Source organism: Osmerus eperlanus, chromosome 7 (genome assembly GCF_963692335.1).
Source record: "Osmerus eperlanus chromosome 7, fOsmEpe2.1, whole genome shotgun sequence".
NCBI lineage: Eukaryota > Metazoa > Chordata > Actinopteri > Osmeriformes > Osmeridae > Osmerus > Osmerus eperlanus.
Genome location: NC_085024.1, coordinates 3,343,410 through 3,367,099, shown reverse-complemented (window position 1 = coordinate 3,367,099; position 23,690 = coordinate 3,343,410). Strand labels below are relative to the sequence as shown.

The 23,690-nt window shown below is 47.9% G+C and overlaps 1 protein-coding gene and 1 long non-coding RNA gene across 2 annotated transcripts; one reads left to right on the top strand and one right to left on the bottom strand.

Moving 5' to 3' along the window:
* Positions 1-2,589: 2,589 nt before the first annotated feature.
* On the bottom strand, positions 2,590-3,779 carry LOC134024104 (uncharacterized). The gene is made up of 2 exons (XR_009930848.1): positions 3,587-3,779; positions 2,590-3,262 (listed from the first exon to the last, which is right to left on the bottom strand). It is a non-coding gene; the product is annotated as an uncharacterized LOC134024104 (long non-coding RNA).
* Positions 3,780-18,456: 14,677 nt separating this feature from the next.
* On the top strand, positions 18,457-20,153 carry si:ch211-198c19.1 (uncharacterized protein LOC100151013 homolog). The gene is made up of 2 exons (XM_062466530.1): positions 18,457-19,056; positions 19,420-20,153. Exons 1-2 carry the CDS (start codon positions 18,776-18,778, stop codon positions 19,670-19,672), a joined length of 534 nt encoding a protein of 177 aa, XP_062322514.1. The 5' UTR covers positions 18,457-18,775; the 3' UTR covers positions 19,673-20,153.
* The last annotated feature ends 3,537 nt before the right edge of the window (positions 20,154-23,690 follow it).

Here is a 23,690-nt window from a genome sequence, read left to right as displayed (position 1 = left end):
AAACTGTCACTTCACAACCACTCTCCAAAAGCAACACAATATGCAGCCTTATGTCTCCCAACTTTTATGACTTGCACACAAACACAACTGTTTATCTGTTTATGTTACGAGACTATTCAAAGTGGGCAATTAATTAATCTATACCAAATAGATTTCATGCAATTACATAATTTCATAGACTATGCAATGCAAAATTTGGCTGAATATCAGATAAAAAGTTTCATCATAAGTCTGGAAAATCTCATGAACAAGCTAAAAGTAGTATTATTTATTTTTAAAAATCCTATATAGAATTTATTTACATAATGTAAAAAAATCTGAGTAAACTTAATAAGTCTCTGTCAAGATTTCAGATCGCATTCAGTGAGTGCAAAGCAGTGAGGGTGGGGTATCTGGATAAGAGCGTCTGCTAAATGACAAATGTATCGTTTTCAAACTGCCACTTCACAACCACTCTCTCAAGGCCACACATTATGCAGCCTTATGTCTCCCAAATTGTATGACTGGCACACAAATGTTTATGTTAGGAGACTATTCAAAGTGTGCAATTAATTAATCTATACCAAATACATTTAATGCAATGACATAATTGCATAGACTATGCAATGCAAAGTTTGGCTGAATATAAATTTCAAAACCTTTTCCTTAATATGTACGTATAGAATTCATCAACATATGTAAAACAATCAAGAGTGAGCATGATATGTCTGTCAATAAGTCAGATCGCGAGTGCAGTGCATGGCAGAGGGGGTGGGGCGTCGTTTTCAAACTGCCACTCTCCCAACGGCGCTTGGCCGAGAGATTGACAGCCAGAAATGTGGGCAATAGTTGCAGCAATCTTATAATCGATCAAATGGTGTGGGAAATGGCGAAACTTACAAAGAGGGGCATTGCAAATGTGCGCACACATTGAATTATTTGACCTGATGCACATCATAATGAAACTAAAGCCGAATCATTTTCACAAATTTAGAAATCTTAATTGGCCCCAAAATAAGGATTATTATTGGTCCCAAAATGAGGACTTAAAAATGGTTTTCAAAAATGTCAAGCCAAAATCGCCATTGATTTTTATAAACTTTATGTTTGGCCTAGATTGTAATAAACATTGAACTAGCAGCCCTTTTACTTTTTTTCCCCAAGCTCAAATATAATATGTGAGACATTTAGTAACTGATATAAACGTTAATCCAGGTCTATGTATTGCATTTGGGTTTCCCAAATGAAGCAAAAGCAGGTGGCCACATCCTTCATCTCCCTTGGTCATGTGGTTAAAAAATTCTAGCCAATCAGAAAAATAGCCCTGATTCAGGAACCAATCAAAAAAGGTCTGCGACTCAATGGGAAAATCCGAATGCAACACCAAGCCTGGCCTACAGGGGTGCACTAGAGCATAGAGCCAAAACACAGTTTTTGACGGCCTACCACATAGGTGAGGACTTTTGCTGAAATTTGCAGAGATGGATGCCTATGGTCATAGGGTGTCAGTGTAAGAGTTTGAAGCGATTTGCTTGTGAGGACCATCAAAAATGTCCTCACAAAGAAAAATGTCCTCACTTTAAAGGTCTTTTGTCAGGTTGTGGTCCTCACAAGTATAGTATTACAAACACACACACTCACACAAACACACACACACTCAAACACACACAAACACACACAAACACACACACAAACACACACTCACACACACTCAAACACACACACTCACACTCAAACACACACACACACTCACACAAACACACACACTCAAACACACACAAACACACACACACACTCACACAAACACACACACACACACTCACACAAACACACACACACTCAAACACACACACACTCAAACACACACACACACAAACACACACACACTCACACACACTCAAACACACACACTCACACTCAAACACACACAAATACACTCACACACTCACACAAACACACACACACTCAAACACACACAAACACACACACACACTCAAACTCACACACTCACACTCAATCACACATAATCACACACAAACACATTTCTCCCCTTGCCCTCTATCCTCTCTGCTTCTAGTTTAGGTTCGGCCGAGCTTGAGTTCAAAGGCAAGGTGCCTCCAGAAACAAATGGATGTGTTCCTCAGAGCAGACAGTTACATCAGACTTGTATTCGCTTAATCTGATCTTTAAAAATGTGTGGAATATGTTGAACGAGCTGGAGGAGAGGTGTTGAGTGTTGATGGGATTCTTAGATCATTACAGTAAGCTTGCAGGACTTGATGGAGCAAGAGGGACTGAAACAGCCCATTTTTATCTCCAATTTCCCTCTTCTTTAGAATTCACTGCTGATGCAAAGCTTTTTACGTAATAGCCTGATATATCTAAATGTATTTTATCCCAATTTGTCCACATAGTGTGAACTGAATGTATAAAAATAAGCCACCATGCCTGATCTGCATGTGTGTGTGAGTGTGTGTGTGAGAGTGTGTGTGTGTGAGTGTGTGTGAGAGTGTGTGTGAGAGTATGTTTGAGTGTGTGTGAGTGTATGTGTTTGTGTATGTCTGTGTATGAGTGTGTGTGGGTGTGCATCACAAGCAGAGATACACCTCATCTGATCCACATCAGATGTTTAATGAACAAATATGATTCATACAATCACTGTGGTGAACTGTCTGTTTCTTAGCACAGTGGCAGGCTTGAAGTCTTCAATCTTCATCCCATCGGACGTCCAAGCCCACTGAGGGCGGTGATCACGTTGCGGCCGACTTGGAATGTGCTGGCTGCGCTGTAGTGATCTGAGATGTATATCTCACCAACGGTGTTGGTTATGGGGTTAAGACTCATCACCAGCCTGTCCCTGTTGAAGATATCATTATGACGGTGCTCTCCCCAGTACCTGGACACTGCATGAGGCAGTAGAGAACCCAAACGTAGGTTTCCAACCGTGTAGTATCTTCGGCCAGTCAGGACAGGCAGAATTCTGGGGTGGTCTGGATTTCCGTTATTGTAGAATTCATGAAAACCGTAATGGTCGAAATTCTGGCTTTGAGGGGTACATGTAGTTTTTAGGGTCATGTCATTGTTTAAACATTCATTCACATACCACTGGAGCAGCAAATATCCGTGGTGTTGTTGACTTCTGAATCGCTGCGATAAATCGTTTAAATTTTCGATGACTCGTATGGTTGGCACGGACTGGACACCCACAGCCAATAGCAGAAGGAGAGGAACCAGGACATGAATTAACTTCGCCATGACAACAGTTTTCTAACAAGAAAGATCCCTGTAAAAAGAATACAATTCAAAATTCAACACAAAGATTCCGAAAGAAATCACATCCAATAATCAATACAGACAAATATTCTATGGAAATGTTCATCTTGTAGACATATTAAATTCATTTAGTTTCTTTGTGTTGTAAAGTCAAAGTCAAACTGTTTTATTTGTTACATGCACTGAGTAGTGAAGTGTCATCAGGACAGTGCAATTATTATGACCAAGCAAAGCAACATCTACACAGTAGTAACAACAAAAATGACAATCCCAAAAATATACAGTTTACATGAAAAAATATATATACATTACAAGAGCACTAGACCCTACCTACCTTGTGATAGTACTGTACCACCAGCTGGCAGGGTCAATCTGTAATCTGAATCTGAAGCAAGCTTCAAACGCTGTCTCAGGTGGCAGTGATGACACAGTTCCTCCACAGAGGATGAAAGTACTGAAGTGTGGTCTGTCCTGAAGGGTTTTATATACTGAGACACAGGACACAGGTTGACCTGGGGGGTTTTGAACCTGTGGGTGTGTTGAGCGGGAAACAGAGGGAGTTTCAGGGAACAAACACACAGCTCAGGCCAAAAGTCCATCACATGCAAACAATCACATGCAATAAGTTCACGGACAGAAGGTCTTCCTATATTCCTGTTGGAGTGTTGTTTTTGTATTGAGTATTTGCTTGACTAAAGACGACAAAATCTTAACAAATATTGTGTAAGTCACATGTGTTTGTGTTCTTGACCTCATTATCCTGCACTGTATTATATAATAATAATATAACCTGGGACCTCTTGATTGGCAAATGTAATAAAAAAAAAACTGACACTTACGTAACATGAACCTATCCAGTCTTGTTCTTATAAATTGAATACATTGATAATTGTATAAGCATTGTGAGAGTGGAGTTTTGGGGGTTAAAGGACAAAACTGAATCTTTTCTGGCGAAGTCCTTGAATAAATATTGTGAAATGAGAAGTAAACTACTTTTCATTTACCAGAAGTTCAGTGAACATTATCATGACTGAACTTTGGAACTTGACAATTTTCCACACAAGAAACATCTTTCCATCGTTACAACTTTAGTAAATAGAAGGTCTGCTTAACGAAACCACACGATTAAAATCAAATAATTTAATCAATTCCAGAGTGATGAATTTTGGGGTCGGACTGAGGGCAACAAATGACCTTATTTTGTCCACTTCTGTGGTTAGGCTAGGGTCACGATGAGAGTTACACTTCTGTGGTTAGGCTAGGGTCACGATGAGAGTTACACTTCTGTGGTTAGGCTAGGGTCACGATGAGAGTTACACTTCTGTGGTTAGGCTAGGGTCACGATGAGAGTTACACTTCTGTGGTTAGGCTAGGGTCACGATGAGAGTTACACTTCTGTGGTTAGGCTAGGGTCACGATGAGAGTTACACTTCTGTGGTTAGGCTGGGGTCACAATGAGAGTTACACTTCCCAAACGTTATTCATATTTACACTTAACTTCCTCAGAACTGCAACAGAGCATAACATGTGTAGGCCTACTCTCCAGCATTGTTAATCCAGCTGTGTGTGTCTGAGTCCAGATACTGAGAGCAAGAAAAGATCGCCCCGCTAACCCAACTCTAAAACGAGCCATGAAGTCATAACTGCGTTTATGGTCCTGTTTCACTCGCAATTGGGTCAATTTCCATCAAGCTGTGTGTCGAGTCGTCTTCAGGGACGGACCTATCAGATCCGGTTGACTGGGCGTGTGCCCCACGGCATCCCGTGGCGTTCATCAGATCAGCGGCGTAATGACGCGCTCGTTTCGCCTGCGCTCCTGTCAGAGTAGGCCCGTCTCAGTTAGCATGCAGGAGACAACAGCTGCCGCAGCGCTGCACCACAGTAAAGCCTCCGTGATACAGTAGCCCATATATCCACTCAGGACCTCCGTGTCCTTATAGGCTCCAATAAAAGAGATATAAGCAGCCTGTCATCATGAAAACCCAGACGGAGATGATGAGGGCTGCGCCGGAAAGAGCTGCTTTATCTCTTTGTTTGGCAATGAATGAAAACTACAGTAGCAATGCTGAGAAGATTGGACGGCTGCACACACGTTTTCATTCTTACAGTCCAATCCCGTAGGATTTCAGGGGTTATAATATATATGAGCGTGATTTCTCTCTGATTTTATTGCTTCTTCTTTTTTACATTGCTTGGGTAATGTTTTTTGTTTCCGAGTTTATCGGTTGACTTTATTGTATTGGAAGTATTGTGTTGACAGTGGACTTGTACAGAGATGTGTTCATTTTTTATCAATGCAGCAACATTTAAGTAGCCTAGACTTAAAATACGTACACATTAGACTGAGGATGTAAAAGCACTGTTGCTAAACAAATTCAAGGCTGAGGTTATGAAAATAATGTATGTTTCATTTAGTCAGGAATGCTTTTATAACATCCGCCCTCAACACATTTTCCTTTCCAAATAGCTACTTTGATGCTAATAAATTCGACTTTCAGTGTTAAATCTAACTTCTAGTATTCCTCTACATTGCAGTAAGTTAGCAAAATCTGTGCCCAACATTAGCCTGCCATAGGCCACCCACAATGACCATGTGTTAATGAGATTAAAAGGTGAGGAGATTAAATTATGAGATAAGAGGATGAGGAGATTAGAGGATGAGGAGATGAGAGGACGAGGAGATGAGAGGACGAGGACGAGGAGATGAGAGGATGAGGAGATGAGAGGGTGAAGAGATGAGAGGGTGAGGAGATAAGAGGATGAGGAGATGAGAGGACGAGGAGCTGAGAGGATGAGGAGATGAGAGGGTGAGGAGATGAGAGGACGAGGAGATGAGAGGATGAGGAGATGAGAGGATGAGGAGATGAGAGGGTGAGGAGATGAGAGGATGAGGAGATTAAATTATGAGATAAGAGGATGAGAGGATGAGGAGATGAGAGGATGAGGAGACAAATGGATAAGGAGTTGATCCAAACTATCCTGTCAATTGGAAATTAATGTTCACTCTGATGTGGTGCGTGTGTGTTTGCGTGTGGTGTGTTTGTGTGTGTGTGCATGCGTGTGTGTGTGTATGTGTGCGTGCGTGTGGTGTGTTTGTGTGTGTGCATTTGTGTGTGCACAAAGTACTACAACAGCCTGATCAGTGAGTCAGAGCATATTACAAGGTGAGGTAACAGGCTCTGCCAAGCAAGATGACACAAACTGAGATCCCAGGAACGCTGGGTCAGCTAGTTCAAATTGGGGCAAGGTTTATTTTTCTGTTGTGAGAATGGTATTATGGTTGTGGTTGATCTCAGTTTTGGAGAGTCATTCCATTTGTTCATCGGTTGCCATACCAGCGACTTTTTCAGTGTTGTTTATAGACCTGGCTTTGATTGCTTCTGTGTTGATGGCCAGTCCGCTGGTCAATTCTTCAAACCACAGTGAGCAATCCTGAAAATAGATTGAGGATCAGCACTAATGAGGTCAGTAAATGTTTGTGTATGCATGTAGATGAGTGTGTGCGCATGTGTATGTGAACGTGCGTGTATAGTTAGGTCCATAAATATTTGGACATTGACACAATTTTCATCATTTTGGCTCTGTATACCACCACAATGGATTTGTGGTGGTACAATCAAGATGTGCTTTAAGTGCAGACTTTCAGCTTTAATTTCAGGGTATTTACATCCAAATCAGGTGAACGGTGTAGGAATTACAACACATTTTATATGTGGCCCCCCCCTTTTTAAGGGACCAAAAGTAATTGGACAATTGGCTGCTCAGCTGTTCCATGGCCAGGTGTATGTTATTCCCTCATGGGAGTTCGTTATTTCATTGACAAGGAGCAGATAAAAGATCTAGAGTTCATTTCAAGTATGGTATTTGTGTTTGGAATCTGTTGCTGTCAACTCTCAATATGAAGTCCAAAGAGCTGTCACCATCAGTGAAGCAAGCCATCGTTAGGCTGAAAAATCAAAACAAACCTATCAGAGAGATAGCAAAAACATTAGGTGTGGCCAAATCAACTGTTTGGTACATTCTTAAAAAGAAAAAACGCACTGGTGAGCTCAGCAACACCAAAAGACCCGGAAGACCACGGAAAACAACTGTGGTGGATGACAGAAGAATTCTTTCCCTGGTGAAGAAAAACCCCTTCATAACAGTTGGCCAGATCAAGAACACTCTCCAGGAGGTAGGCGTATCTGTGTCAAAGTCAAAAATTAAGAAAAGACTTCACCAGAGTAAATACAGAGGGTTCACCACAAGATGTAAGCCATTGGTGAGTCTCAAAAACAGGAAGACCAGATTAGAGTTTGCCAAAAAACATCTAAAAGAGCCTGTACAGTTCTGGAACAACATCCTATGGACAGATGAGACCAAGATCAACTTACCAGAATGATGGGAAGAGAAGAGTATGGAGAAGGGAAGGAACTGCTCATGATCCAAAGCATACCACCTCATCAGTGAAGCATGGTGGAGGTAGTGTTATGGCGTAAGCATGTATGGCTGCCAATGGAACTGGTTCCCTTGTATTTATCGATGATGTGACTGCTGACAAAAGCAGTAGGATGAATTCTGAAGTGTTTCTGGCAATATTATCTGCTCAGATTCAGCCAAATGCTTCAGAATTCATAGGACGGCGCTTCACAGTGCAGATGGACAATGACCCGAAGCATACTGCGAAAGCAACCAAAGAGTTTTTTAAGGCAAAGAAGTGGAATGTTCTGCAATGGCCAAGTCAATCACCTGACCTAAATCCAATTGAGCATGCATTTCACTTGCTAAAGACAAAACTGAAGGGAAAATGCCCCAAGAACAAGCAGAAACTGAAGACAGTTGCAGTAGAGGCCTGGCAGCGCATCACCAGGGACGAAACCCAGCGTCTGGTGATGTCTATGGGTTCCAGACTTCAGGCTGTCATTGACTGCAAAAGATTTGCAACCAAGTATTAAAAGTAACAATTAGATTTATGATTATGTTAGTTTGTCCAATTATTTTTGGTCCCTTAAAAAGAGGGGGGCCACATATAAAATGTGTTGTAATTCCTACACCGTTCACCTGATTTGGATGTAAATACCCTGAAATTAAAGCTGAAAGTCTGCACTTAAAGCACATCTTGATTGTTTAATTTCAAATCCATTGTGGTGGTATACAGAGCCAAAATGATGAAAATTGTGTCAATGTCCAAATATTTATGGACCTAACTATGTGTGTGTGTATGTGTGCATTTGCGTGTGTCTGTGTGTCTGTGTGTACGTGTGTCTGTGTGTAGGTCACCTCCATGCCACGTCAGTTAGGTGTTTGTCGTTGGCCGTCCAGCTATTCCAGAGGGCTCTGTCCAGCTCTCTGTAGGAGGATCTTCTGATTGGAGGAGGGTTGTCATTAGTCATCGTCCCCCCCCCTCCCCGTCCCCCCCTCCCCGTCCCCCCGCCCTCTCATTTGTGGCTCGTCTCCTGGGCCAATCACATCCTCATTAGTCTTCATTTCTCATTTTATGGCCCGCTCCCGCCCTGCTCTGAGAGCACCAGCTCTCATTATCCTCTCATTGGTTTCATCTGCACAATCGACAGGGCTGGCGACCCTCCAGCCAGCGGCCTCTCTCCTTCCTCCACATCAATTACTGACCCTCTTCGACACACACTGACAACACGCACACACAGAGACAAACGAACACCCGTGCAAACGTGCACGATGGCAAACTGTCACTCTCTCCCTCTCTCTCTCTCTCTCTCTCTCTCTCTCTCTCTCTCTCTCTCTCTCTCTCTCTCTCTCTCTCTCTCTCTCTCTCTCCCCCTCTCTCTCTCTCTCCCTCTCTCTCTCTCGTACAATCAAACCTAAAGTCTGTCTCTCCTGTGTGTAGTTGAGCACTGGGCTGTGGACGGCTTCTGCAGCTTCCTCACAACAACACGTTCCCTGTCCCACACTCTGCCTCACAACAACACGTTCCCTGTCCCACACTCTGCCTCACAACAACACGTTCCCTGTCCCACACTCTGCCTCACAACAACACGTTCCCTGTCCCACACTCTGCCTCACAACAACACGTTCCCTGTCCCACACTCTGCCCCACAACAACACGTTCCCTGTCCCACACTCTGCCCCACAACAACACGTTCCTTGTCCCACACTCTGCCTCACAACAACACGTTCCCTGTCCCACACTCTGCCTCACAACAACACGTTCCCTGTCCCACACTCTGCCTCACAACAACACGTTCCCTGTCCCACACTCTGCCTCACAACAACACGTTCCCTGTCCCACACTCTGCCTCACAACAACACGTTCCCTGTGGCACACTCTGCCTCACAACAACACGTTCCCTGTCCAACACTCTGCCTCACAACAACACGTTCCCTGTCCCACACTCTGCCTCACAACAACACGTTCCCTGTCCCACACTCTGCCTCACAACAACACGTTCCCTGTCTCACACTCTGCCTCACAACAACACGTTCCCTGTCCCACACTCTGCCTCACAACAACACGTTCCCTGTCCCACACTCTGCCTCACAACAACACGTTCCCTGTCCCACACTCTGCCTCACAACAACACGTTCCCTGTCCCACACTCTGCCTCACAACAACACGTTCCCTGTCCCACACTCTGCCTAAGAACAACACGTTCCCTGTCCCACACTCTGCCTCACAACAACACGTTCCCTGTGGCACACTCTGCCTCACAACAACACGTTCCCTGTCCAACACTCTGCCTCACAACAACACGTTCCCTGTCCCACACTCTGCCTCACAACAACACGTTCCCTGTCCCACACTCTGCCTCACAACAACACGTTCCCTGTCCCACACTCTGCCTCACAACAACACGTTCCCTGTCCCACACTCTGCCTCACAACAACACGTTCCCTGTCCCACACTCTGCCTCACAACAACACGTTCCCTGTCCCACACTCTGCCTCACAACAACACGTTCCCTGTCCCACACTCTGCCTCACAACAACACGTTCCCTGTCCCACACTCTGCCTCACAACAACACGTTCCCTGTCCCACACTCTGCCTCACAACAACACGTTCCCTGTCCCACACTCTGCCTAAGAACAACACGTTCCCTGTCCCACACTCTGCCTCACAACAACACGTTCCCTGTCCCACACTCTGCCTCACAACAACACGTTCCCTGTCCCACACTCTGCCTCACAACAACACGTTCCCTGTCCCACACTCTGCCTCACAACAACACGTTCCCTGTCCCACACTCTGCCTCACAACAACACGTTCCCTGTCCCACACTCTGCCCCACAACAACACGTTCCCTGTCCCACACTCTGCCTCACAACAACACGTTCCCTGTCCCACACTCTGCCTCACAACAACACGTTCCCTGTCCCACACTCTGCCTCACAACAACACGTTCCCTGTCCCACACTCTGCCTCACAACAACACGTTCCCTGTCCCACACTCTGCCTCACAACAACACGTTTCCTGTCCCACACTCTGCCTCACAACAACACGTTCCCTGTCCCACACTCTGTCCCACAACAACACGTTCCCTGTCCCACACTCTGCCTCACAACAACACGTTCCTTGTCCCACACTCTGCCTCACAACAACACGTTCCCTGTCCCGCACTCTGCCTCACAACAACACGTTCCCTGTCCCACACTCTGCCTCACAACAACACGTTTCCTGTCCCACACTCTGCCTCACAACAACACGTTCCCTGTCCCACACTCTGCCCCACAACAACACGTTCCCTGTCCCACACTCTGCCTCACAACAACACGTTCCTTGTCCCACACTCTGCCTCACAACAACACGTTCCCTGTCCCACACTCTGCCTCACAACAACACGTTCCCTGTCCCACACTCTGCCTCACAACAACACGTTCCCTGTCCCACACTCTGCCTCACAACAACACGTTCCCTGTCCCACACTCTGCCTCACAACAACACGTTCCCTGTCCCACACTCTGCCTCACAACAACACGTTCCCTGTCCCACACTCTGCCTCACAACAACACGTTCCCTGTCCCACACTCTGCCTCACAACAACACGTTCCCTGTCCCACACTCTGCCTCACAACAACACGTTCCCTGTCCCACACTCTGCCTCACAACAACACGTTCCCTGTCCCACACTCTGCCTCACAACAACACGTTCCCTGTCCCACACTCTGCCTCACAACAACACGTTCCCTGTCCCACACTCTGCCTAAGAACAACACGTTCCCTGTCCCACACTCTGCCTCACAACAACACGTTCCCTGTCCCACACTCTGCCCCACAACAACACGTTCCCTGTCCCACACTCTGCCTCACAACAACACGTTCCCTGTCCCACACTCTGCCTCACAACAACACGTTCCCTGTCCCACACTCTGCCTCACAACAACACGTTCCCTGTCCCACACTCTGCCTCACAACAACACGTTCCCTGTCCCACACTCTGCCTCACAACAACACGTTCCCTGTCCCACACTCTGCCTCACAACAACACGTTCCCTGTCCCACACTCTGCCTCACAACAACACGTTCACTGTCCCACACTCTGCCCCACAACAACACGTTCCCTGTCCCACACTCTGCCTCACAACAACACGTTCCCTGTCCCACACTCTGCCTCACAACAACACGTTCCCTGTCCCACACTCTGCCTCACAACAACACGTTCCCTATCCCACACTCTGCCTCACAACAACACGTTCCCTGTCCCACACTCTGCCTCACAACAACACGTTCCCTGTCCCACACTCTGCCTAACAACAACACGTTCCCTGTCCCACACTCTGCCTCACAACAACACGTTCCCTGTCCCACACTCTGCTTCATAACCAAGTTCTTAACACCTGAAGCAAAGCCCAACGTGAAACAACAAATGGATCGTAAATTGAGATTGTGTTTTTCATTACGCTCACATTTTCATACCTTCTGCCCAGATGGAGAGGGGTCTGGGGAGCAAATGTCACTTATTGTTTCTACTGAATTCCCACCTCACCCCCCCCCCCCATCCCCCTCCCTGCTTCCCACCTCCCAAATACTCATCATTACAGTGATATTGGTAGGAGGGGTGGTGTGTGTGAGCTCTCTGTGCTCTGTGGAGTGTGTGTGTGAGCTGTCTGTGCTCTGTGGAGTGTGTGTGTGAGCTGTGTGTGCTCTGTGGAGTGTGTGTGTGAGCTGTCTGTGCTCTGTGGAGTGTGTGTGTGAGCTGTCTGTGCTCTGTGGAGTGTGTGTGTGAGCTGTGTGTGCTCTGTGGAGTGTGTGTGTGAGCTGTGTGTGCTCTGTGGAGTGTGTGTGTGAGCTGTGTGTGCTCTGTGGAGTGTGTGTGTGAGCTGTGTGTGCTCTGTGGAGTGTGTGTGTGAGCTGTGTGTGCTCTGTGGAGTGTGTGTGTGAGCTGTGTGTGCTCTGTGGAGTGTGTGTGTGAGCTGTGTGTGCTCTGTGGAGTGTGTGTGTGAGCTGTGTGTGCTCTGTGGAGTGTGTGTGAGCTGTGTGTGCTCTGTGGAGTGTGTGTGTGAGCTGTGTGTGCTCTGTGGAGTGTGTGTGTGAGCTGTCGGTGCTCTGTGGAGTGTGTGTGTGAGCTGTGTGTGCTCTGTGGAGTGTGTGTGTGAGCTGTGTGTGCTCTGTGGAGTGTGTGTGTGAGCTGTGTGTGCTCTGTGGAGTGTGTGTGTGTGTGTGTGTGCTCTGTGGAGTGTGTGTGTGCTCTGTGGAGTGTGTGTTCTGAGCAGGGGCTACGGTGGGAGCTCCAGGACAAACGAGAATCGTTGCGGCAACCTGCGGTGGGCTCGGGTCCTCAGAAGTACCCTGGCGCATAAATTACCCGGTTCATGTACGGCTAATCATCCAGTCAGACAGACAGGCAGACAGGCAGACAGATAGACAGGCAGGCAGTCAGGCAGACAGGCAGACAGATAGACAGGTAGACAGACAGGCAGACAGATAGACAGGCAGACAGATAGACAGGCAGACAGATAGACAGGCAGACAGATAGACAGGCAGACAGTCAGACAGGCAGACAGATAGACAGATAGACAGCCAGACAGATAGACAGGCGGGCGGGTGAGCAGGAAGGCAGGCCTGTTGTGACACACATACACACTAACACACCCTCCCCTTAGCAGTCTTATCATGGACTTGAATGGGTAGTGATATGATGTATTTGGGGTTCATTATTGAGGCTGACGTCTGCTGTAGATTTAATGTGGGCCCATTCTGTTGAGGAAAAACATGTTGTAAATTGAGTGCGCGGGGCAATTTCAGAAGTGCCTCTCTGAGCGGGCTGACACAGCAGTAAAGGGATGAGGCATGGGGGGAGAGCCCCAGGGCACCTGGCAGAATCTCAATTGAAGTGTCAAACTCACTTATGAGGGAGGTTTTACTGCCAATCTAACTCTTTGTCAGAGCTGACTCTCAATGGAAGACACAGAAGCACATATTCCCTATTGTACCTCTCCTGATTCCCTCGGTCTCTCTCTCTCTCTCTCTCTCTCTCTCTCTCTCTCTCTCTCTCTCTCTCTCTCTCTCTCTCTCTCTGTCTCTCTCTCTCTCTCTCACCAGGGAGGGCAGAGTGGGGTTTGGCCTCACATAGCCTCAGATACTGTATGCACACAATGAGGGACAGTGGAGGCCCAAAAAAAGCCATTCTTTGAAAACTCTCTCTCTCACACACACACACACACACTCACACACACTCACACACACACACTCACACACACTCACACACACACACACACACACTCACACACATAGACACACTCACACACGTACACATTCACACACAAACTCACATGCACACTCAAACATGCAAACTCTCACACACACACATCACCAGCTTTCAGCCCTGGCAGATTGTCCTGACGTATCCTAAAGTACTTCCTTTTTCCATGAATATCGCAAATGCTTATTACACCTATTCAACAAATCCACTGAGCTTCATATTAAGGCAGACAAATCCGACTGCAGTCACGACTCATTCTTAAGCAGTTAGTTTTTAACTTACTAAACAGCATTCATGTAAAATATGGCATGTTTCTCTGCTCTGCTGTTTTGAACGTTTACCTTGCCTCCACTGCTGGAGGGGGTGCTGTCTGTTGATGCTGAGGGCCCAGTCCTGGTGGTCCTGAGGGCCCAGTCCTGGTGGTCCTGAGGATGCAGTCCTGGTGGTGCTGTCCATCATCTTCTGAGAGAACATGTAATTCCATGCTCGGTCATACCCAGCAACACAGAACAGAGATAGCACTTCCTCAAGAACATCTATGTTGTGTGAATGAGTTTGTCTACGCGTGTGTTAAACGTGCGTTTACTGTATGTGTGTATATGTATGCATACCTACTTCCTCCTTCCAGAACAGAATAGGTAAACCTGACAGGAAATGACACGCTATTGGATGTGGAGAACCTGGTGGATTGTCTTTACATGCAAAGAGCAGGGAGGAGAGACAAGGAGGAGAGACAGGGAGGAGGGACAGGGAGGAGAGACAGGAAGGAGAGACAGGGAGGAGGGACAGGGAGGAGAGGGCAGGGAGGAGAGGGCAGGGAGGAGAGACAGGGAGGAGAGACAGGGAGGAGGTCAATGTTCATCAGCTCTCAGTTATAAAGAGGAAGCTTCAGTACTTTAACCACCACCACAACATCCTGTTAGAGACTGTTTGTACCCGCCGTTACTTCCCACAAGAACAAACATGCTAACATACGCCTCTCAACACCAGACATCTGCCAGAGCTCCTCACAGCTACTCCAAAGAACAGACCTGAAGAGAACCAGTCAACAGTGTTGGAATAGAGGGACACCGAGACACAACACACAAACTGAGAGGCAGGAGGTCCACAAATCTAACACTAATCTAAAGAAAGACGGGAAAAACAGGATCTTCTGTATGCAACACAGTTTATTGAAAAGGCTATCTCGTAAAGTCAAAGCTTTATTACTGCTTGCTGAATTCCGACAGTGAGTCTCTGAACATCTCTCCAGTCCCAGTCATGGCCCCCGTCGAGGCGTCGCGCTTCCTGGTACGTCTCCACCTGCTGTTGGCTGCGGCTGTGCTCCTGACCTCCGCCCTGCGGACCCTGGACTCTGAGGAAGAGCTGCAGAATACTGGCTTCGGCCGCCCCCCCCTCGCCACGGTCTCAAGCTTCTGCAGTGGTACGCCCGGAGCTGCGTGGACAACAACATGCAGGCTCTGTGTGAGCCGCCACGAGGGGACTACGGCTTCCACTACTTCAAAAACATCCCGCCCGTGCTGCCCAGACTGAAGGACAGGTGTGGGAGGTGGCCAGGAGATCCTGTGTGCTTGCGTTAACCCCGATTGAACCTTTTGTCATGTGCTATATGTGATCGTGTCAGTGTAAATGACTAGGCAACGTGGAGGACTGTTTGTTTATATATGTGTTTCTTTATTTGATATCTATATTTGTATTATTCTTTGTGTCTATTATTCTGTGTGTGTGAGAAAAGTGGTTCATGTATGTAACTTATTATAATTATTTCCTTGTGAGCCTCGTGAGTCTCTCTAATACTTCATCCTCCCTCTCTTCCTTCCTTCATCCATCCTTTCATCCTCCGCATTCAGACTCTGATCCCCCACCTCACGGCCCCTGTGCTATCTCTCCCCCGCAGTAAGCTGTCCTACTACGCCGTGGGAAACCTCAACTACCGGGGCGCCAAAGACCTGCCCGACGACGTCAAGCAGTACTACAACAGAAGGGATGCCCGCAGCAACAAGGATCGCGTTCTGGTGAAGTTCAACCGCAACCCGAACCGCATCGAGGAGATCTTCATATCGGCGCACTATGTCAGGAAATACACCTACATCATCGGGCCTGACCTTCTCTCCTCGCTCCGGCGACGCTGGCTGGATTACCTGTGAGGCTGGAGTGGCGTTTATTCATCTAGCAGAAGCTTTTACCTAAAGCAACGTGCGAGGAAGTACATATGGTAAGTGCAGTAGATAATCAAGGACCAGAAGCGTAGTGTTTGGAGAGTTATGCGCAGGTTAGTGCCGGGGGAACTGTGTTTTACAAGAGACGGTGCAACAACAACAGAGATGCAGCGAGTTCTGCAGACACCGAGGGAGTGCACACATGCTGTGTGATTGTAAATGATTCATCATCCATCGCTTCCTCTTGATCTTCTCCACAAGTGAAACCATGTAAAAGGTCTCGATTGATAAAGTGTGTTTATGTTCAACTCTAATGCAAGAACGCTCTGGAGGAAACTAGCTTGCTATCATTCTACTGTAGGCTGGACAATGATGACAGACAAGGTCTCAGTTTGTGATTGAATTAGCGACACGCCACCCTGCTGACTGTAGAATCAAAGACTCTTTGTTTTGGTTTGTTTGGAAGTTATTAAACATCCACTCTGCTAAATACTGTGTGTCCTTTATTTTGTACTCATCTGCTGAATTTAGATTTGTGTGTTTCTGCCTTCTGGTGAAGGGTTGTTCTGTTATTAGTGAACCAAAACACTACACACACCAGCAACACACAACAGTAACACACCTCAGCAACACACACCATCAACACAAACCATCAACACACACCAGCAACACACACCATTAATACACACCATCAACACACACCAGCATCACACACCATCAACACACACCAAGGTGGTGGATTGCATTTACATGCAAAGAGCAGGGAGGAGAGACAGGGAGGAGAGACAGGGAGGAGAGACAGGGAGGAGGGACAGGGAGGAGGGACAGGGAGGAGAGACAGGGAGGAGAGACATGGAGGAGGGACAGGGAGGAGAGACATGGAGGAGAGACAGGGAGGAGAGACAGGGAGGAGGGACAGGGAGGAGAGACAGGGAGGAGAGACAGGGAGGAGAGACATGGAGGAGGGACAGGGAGGAGAGACATGGAGGAGAGACAGGGAGGAGAGACAGGGAGGAGGGACAGGGAGGAGGGACAGGGAGGAGAGACAGGGAGGAGAGACAGGGAGGAGAGACATGGAGGAGGGACAGGGAGGAGAGACAGGGAGGAGAGACAGGGAGGAGAGACAGGGAGGAGGGACAGGGAGGAGAGACAGGGAGGAGAGACAGGGAGGAGGGACAGGGAGGAGGGACAGGGAGGAGAGACATGGAGGAGGGACAGGGAGGAGAGACAGGGAGGAGAGACAGGGAGGAGAGACAGGGAGGAGAGACATGGAGGAGGGACAGGGAGGAGAGACAGGGAGGAGAGACAGGGAGGAGAGACAGGGAGGGGAGACAGGGAGGAGAGACATGGAGGAGGGACAGGAAGGAGAGACAGGGAGGAGAGACAGGGAGGAGAGACAGGGAGGAGAGGCAGGGAGGAGTGACAGGGAGGAGAGACAGGGAGGAGAGACAGGGAGGAGAGACATGGAGGAGGGACAGGGAGGAGGGACAGGGAGGACAGACAGGGAGGAGAGACAGGGAGGAGGGACAGGGAGGAGAGACAGGGAGGAGAGACATGGAGGAGGGACAGGGAGGAGAGACAGGGAGAAGAGACAGGGAGGAGAGACAGGGAGGAGGGACAGGAAGGAGAGACAGGGAGGAGAGACATGGAGGAGAGACAGGGAGGAGAGACATGGAGGAGGGACATGGAGGAGAGACAGGGAGGAGAGACAGGGAGGAGAGACAGGGAGGAGAGACATGGAGGAGGGACAGGGAGTAGAGACAGGGAGGAGAGACAGGGAGGAGAGACATGGAGGAGGGACAGGGAGGAGAGACAGGGAGGAGAGACAGGGAGGAGAGGGCAGGGAGGAGAGACAGGAAGGAGGGACAGGGAGGAGAGACAGGGAGGAGGGACAGGGAGGAGAGACAGGGAGGAGAGACAGGGAGGAGGGACAGGGAGGAGAGACAGGGAGGAGAGACAGGAAGGAGAGACAGGGAGGAGAGACAGGGAGGAGAGACAGGGAGGAGGGACAGGGAGGAGTGACAGGGAGGAGAGACAGGGAGGACAGACAGGGAGGAGAGACAGGGAGGAGAGGGCAGGGAGGAGAGACAGGGAGGAGGGACAGGGAGGAGAGACAGGGAGGAGGGACAGGGAGGAGAGACAGGGAGGAGGTCAATGTTCATCAGCTCTCAGTTAAAGAGGAAGCTTCAGTACTTCAACCACCACCACAACATCCTGTTAAAGACTGTTCGTACCTGCTGAAACCCAGTAGATTCAACAAGTTTATATTTAGCTTCGGAAACAGAAGCTGGTGTATCTGTTCGGAAACAGACACCCCCGGCTTTCACCAGCTGTGTTCGGGCCAACAACCCTCCTTGCATCATATCCGGATGGTAACCAATGTTTCGTTTCTTCCCACAAGAACAAACATGCTAACACATACGCCTCTCAACACCAGACAACATCTGCCAGAGCTCCTCACAGCTACTCCAGAGAACAGACCTGAAGAGAACCAGTCAACAGTGTTGGAATAGAGGGACACCGAGACACAACACACAAACTGAGAGGCAGGAGGTCCACAAATCTAACACTAATCTAAAGAAAGACGGGAAAAACAGGATCTTCTGTATGCAACACAGTTTATTGAAAAGGCTATCTCGTAAAGTCAAAGCTTTATTACTGCTTGCTGAATTCCGACAGTGAGTCTCTGAACATCTCTCCAGTCCCAGTCATGGCCCCCGTCGAGGCGTCGCGCTTCCTGGTACGTCTCCACCTGCTGTTGGCTGCGGCTGTGCTCCTGACCTCCGCCCTGCGGACCCTGGACTCTGAGGAAGAGCTGCAGAATACTGGCTTCGGCCGCCCCCCCCCTCGCCACGGTCTCAAGCTGCTGCAGTGGTACGCCCGGAGCTGCGTGGACAACAACATGCAGGCTCTGTGTGAGCCGCCACGAGGGGACTACGGCTTCCACTACTTCAAAAACATCCCGCCCGTGCTGCCCAGACTGAAGGACAGGTGTGGGAGGTGGCCAGGAGATCCTGTGTGCTCGCGTTAACCCCGATTGAACCTTTTGTCATGTGCTATATGTGATCGTGTCAGTGATGTGCTATATGTGATCGTGTCAGTGTAAATGACTAGGCAACGTGGTGGACTGTTTGTTTATATATGTGTTTCTTTATTTGATATCTATATTTGTATTATTCTTTGTGTCTATTATTCTGTGTGTGTGAGAAAAGTGGTTCATGTACGTAACCTATGATTATTATTTCCTCGTGAGTCTCTTGTGAGTCTCTCTAATACTTCATCCTCCCTCCCTTCCTTTCCATCCTTTCATTCAGACCCTTATCCCCCACCTCACGTGCTATCTCTCCCCCGCAGGAAGCTGATGTCCTACTACACCGTGGGGAACCTGCACTCCCCGGGCGCCGAAGACCTGCCCGACGACGTGAAGCAGTACTACAACAGAAGCGACCCCCTCAGCAACATGGATCGCGTTCTGGTGAAGTTCAACCGCAACCTGAACCGCATCGAGGAGATCTTCATATCGGCGCACTATGTCAGGAAATACACCTACATCATCGGGCCTGACCTTCTCTCCTCGCTCCGGCGACGCTGGCTGGATTACCTGTGAGGCTGGAGTGGCGTTTATTCATCTAGCAGAAGCTTTTACCTAAAGCAACGTGCGAGGAAGTACATATGGTAAGTGCAGTAGATAATCAAGGACCAGAAGCGTAGTGTTTGGAGAGTTATGCGCAGGTTAGTGCCGGGGGGACTGTGTTTTACAAGAGACGGTGCAACAACAACAGAGATGCAGCGAGTTCTGCAGACACCGAGGGAGTGCACACATGCTGTGTGATTGTAAATGATTCATCATCCATCGCTTCCTCTTGATCTTCTCCACAAATTAAACCATGTAACAGGTCTCGATTGATAAAGTGTGTTTATGTTCAACTCTAATGCAAGAATGCTCTGGAGGAAACTAGCTTGCTATCATTCTACTGTAGGCTGGACAATGATGACAGACAAGGTCTCAGTTTGTGATTGAATTAGTAACGCGCCACCCTGCTGACTGTAGAATCAAAGACTCTTTGTTTTGGTTTGTTTGGAAGTTATTAAACATCCACTCTGCTAAATACTGTGTGTCCTTTATTTTGTACTCATCTGCTGAATTTAGATGTGTGTGTTTCTGCCAAAACACCAGTCTGCTGTTGGAGTCTTCTGGTGAAGGGTTGTTCTGTTATTAGTGAACCAAAACACTACGCATGGAAACACTACGCATGGAAATTCCTTGGCATAATGATCACTTCCTCTGAATACCAGCTGTGTGAAACAAGGCCCGGAACAGTGCAGTGTATTTTTACATAATGAGGTAATCACATGCGCAAGTTTACTCATGAAGCTTCACACAGAACTATGAAGCACTATGAAGCACTATGAAGCACTATGAAGCACTATGAAGCACTACAAAGCACTGCAAACCACTACGAAGCGGGGTTGAGAATGCCTGTTCACACAGCTGAATCAAATCAACTGTTATTTGTACAGCCCTTTTACACGCAATGTCACAGAGGGCTTCACAGATGCATGCAGATCAACACTCATAAACGTCCAGAATCCTTCAATGTTTACGCTATCGTTGGCAGACCGGCCTCTGCACACTGCCGGAATCTATTACAATGTTCTTTCAAATGGTACTGTTAAAGGAGATTACTATTAAATAACAGTTTTGCCACAGCATTTCCGGCTGTGGCTCAGGGGGTAGAGAGGGTTGTCTGTTAATCGCAAGGTTGGCGGTTCGATCCCCGACTCCTCCTAGGTCATGTGCCGAAGTATCCTTGAGCAAGACTCTGAACCCCAAGTTGATCCCGATGGGCAGGCCGGCGCCTTGCATGGTAGCTCGCTGCCGTCGGTATGTGTGAGTGTGAGTATGAATGGGTGAATGAGAAGCAAACATTGTAAAGCACTTTGAGTGCCGCTAAGGTAGAAAAGCGCTATATAAATGCAATCCATTTACCATTTGCCACATTCTTCTGAAACCTACACAAGTCTGTATATTAAAATGAATGAGAAGAGAAGATTCTTATATTATTTCTGGTCTTAATCTGAGATCAATGAGTCTGTTTGTGAGTGTTCCTCAACTTCAACCTCATACATACACAGCACTAAAATGAGCTAATCACCAAAACTCTTAGCAGGCCGAGGACACTACCTTACAGTTTCCTAAAACGTGCCTTCACATAAAGTCAGAAAATCCCATCAAATACAGTGTTAGTCACATGAACACATTGATGGTCCCATCAAGGTGAGAGAGCAGGGAGACATCTCCGTGAAGACACGGAGGATGTCCATAGCCATGTGTGTCTCGGTTCATTCAACACTAAACACCTGTGAAAGGAGAAGCCAAGACCAGCTGGTTTCCTCTCCCACAACCCCCTGTTTCTTCTCAGCCCCACGGTGACCAATCACCTCCGACTCAGCCCCACGGCGACCAATCACCTCCGACTCAGCCCCACGGTGACCAATCACCCCCGAACATGTGGATCTTAAAAACGCTAGCGAAGTCCTGGTTCCTCTTCTGGCCCCCTCTGCGGCCCCCGGGGAGGGGGCTGAGGGGAGGTTGAGAGGCCTCCAGAGAGGCCTCCAGAGAGGCTGTGCTCTCACCATGCCAGCCTGCATGTCTGGGAGCTGCTGGTACTTCTCTCCCCATGTACTTTTATTTACAGGCTTGTGTGGAATTTTCAGTTACACTGAAATGATGAGAATAATGAATAGAAAAGGATTTGCACATTGTGATCCTGTTGAGCATGGATGCTGTACACAGTGAGATGCGTGCGCCCACGGACAGAATGCATGAATGTGCTGCAGAAAGAACAGCACACACCTACTGTCCACAACACACACCAGCAACACACACCAGCAACACACACCATCTACACACACCAGCAACACACACCATCTACACACACCAGCAACACACACCATCTACACACACCATCTACACACACCATCTACACACACCATCTACACACACCAGCAACACACACCATCTACACACACCAGCAACACACACCATCTACACACACCATCAACACACACCATCTACACACACCATCTACACACACCATCTAGACACATTTATTCATTTAGCATTTACATTTATTCATTTAGCAGACGCTTTTATCCAAAGCGACTTCCAAGAGAGAGCTTTACAAAGTGCATAGGTCACTGATCATAACAACGAGATAGCCACAAAACATTGCGAGTAGCCAAAACATGAAGCACACATTGTGAACAACCAAAATAAGTGCCAAAGGGAAGAACCATAAGAGCATGTAGTTAAACAAGTTACAATTAAACAACATGAGCTGCTATAAGTGCAAGTGTACCTGTGAAAAAAAAAGCAAGCAACAATAATAAAACAATATATCACAGCGAGTACAAAAATTTAAGTCAGTTACCACTAACCACAAGAGCAACAAGTCTCTAAGCAAGAGTCATTGTGATCCTTGAGGAAACTAACATCGGGTCAAGCGAACCATTCCTAAGTACCGTTGTACTCCCGGAACAAGTGCGTCTTGAGCCTTTTCTTGAAGGTGGAGAGACAGTCAGTGTCTCTGATGGAAGTGGGGAGTTGATTCCACCACTGGGGGGCCAGACAGGAGAAGAGCTTGTGTTGGGACCGGGCGGTCTTGAGCGGTGGGACCACCAGGCGGTTGTCTGAAGAAGACCGTAGGTGACGGGTGGGGGTGTAGGGCTGCAGGAGAGACTTGATGTAGACGGGTGCAGTCCCGTTCACTGCTCGGAAGGTCAATACCAGGGTCTTGAATCTGATACGGGCCATGATAGGTAGCCAGTGGAGAGAGATGAGGAGCGGGGTAACATGGGAGCGTCTGGGTAGAACACACCATCAACACACACCATCTACACACACCAGCAACACACACCATCAGCACTCACCAGCAACACACACCATCTACACACACCATCAACACACACCAGCAACACACACCATCAACACACACCGGCAACACACACCATCAGCACTCACCAGCAACACACACCATCAGCACTCACCAGCAACACACACCATCAACACACACCATCAACACACACCATCTACACACACCATCTACACACACCAGCAACACACACACCATCAGCACACACCAGCAACACACACCATCTACACACACCAGCAACACACACCAGCAACACACACCATCTACACACACCATCTACACACACCAGCAACACACACACCATCAGCACACACCAGCAACACACACCATCAACACACACACCATCAACACACACCATCAACACACACCATCAGCACTCACACCATCAACACTCACCATCAACACTCACCATCAACACACACCATCAGCACTCACTAGCAACACACACCAGCAACACACACCATCAGCACTCACACCATCTACACACACCAGCAACACACACCATCAGCACTCACACCAGCAACACACACCATCAGCACACAGCAGACAGACATGCGTGCCGGAGCAGTTCCACCCCCAGTCTCCCTCCTCTCATGTTCTCTGCTCCTCTGTCTCTCCCTCGTTTTTTGGCTCTGAAGATGAGAACAAAATGAAATCCAATTAAAGGCAGTGGTTGGAGAGCCTGTCTAT

Bases quoted from the DNA above. Each gene is read 5' to 3' on its own strand.
- si:ch211-198c19.1 (XM_062466530.1), top strand. From the start codon at position 18,776: ATGGCCCCCGTCGAGGCGTCGCGCTTCCTGGTACGTCTCCACCTGCTG. The intron at 19,057-19,419 runs GTGTGGGAGGTG...TCTCCCCCGCAG, and splicing joins CTGCCCAGACTGAAGGACAG to GAAGCTGATGTCCTACTACA.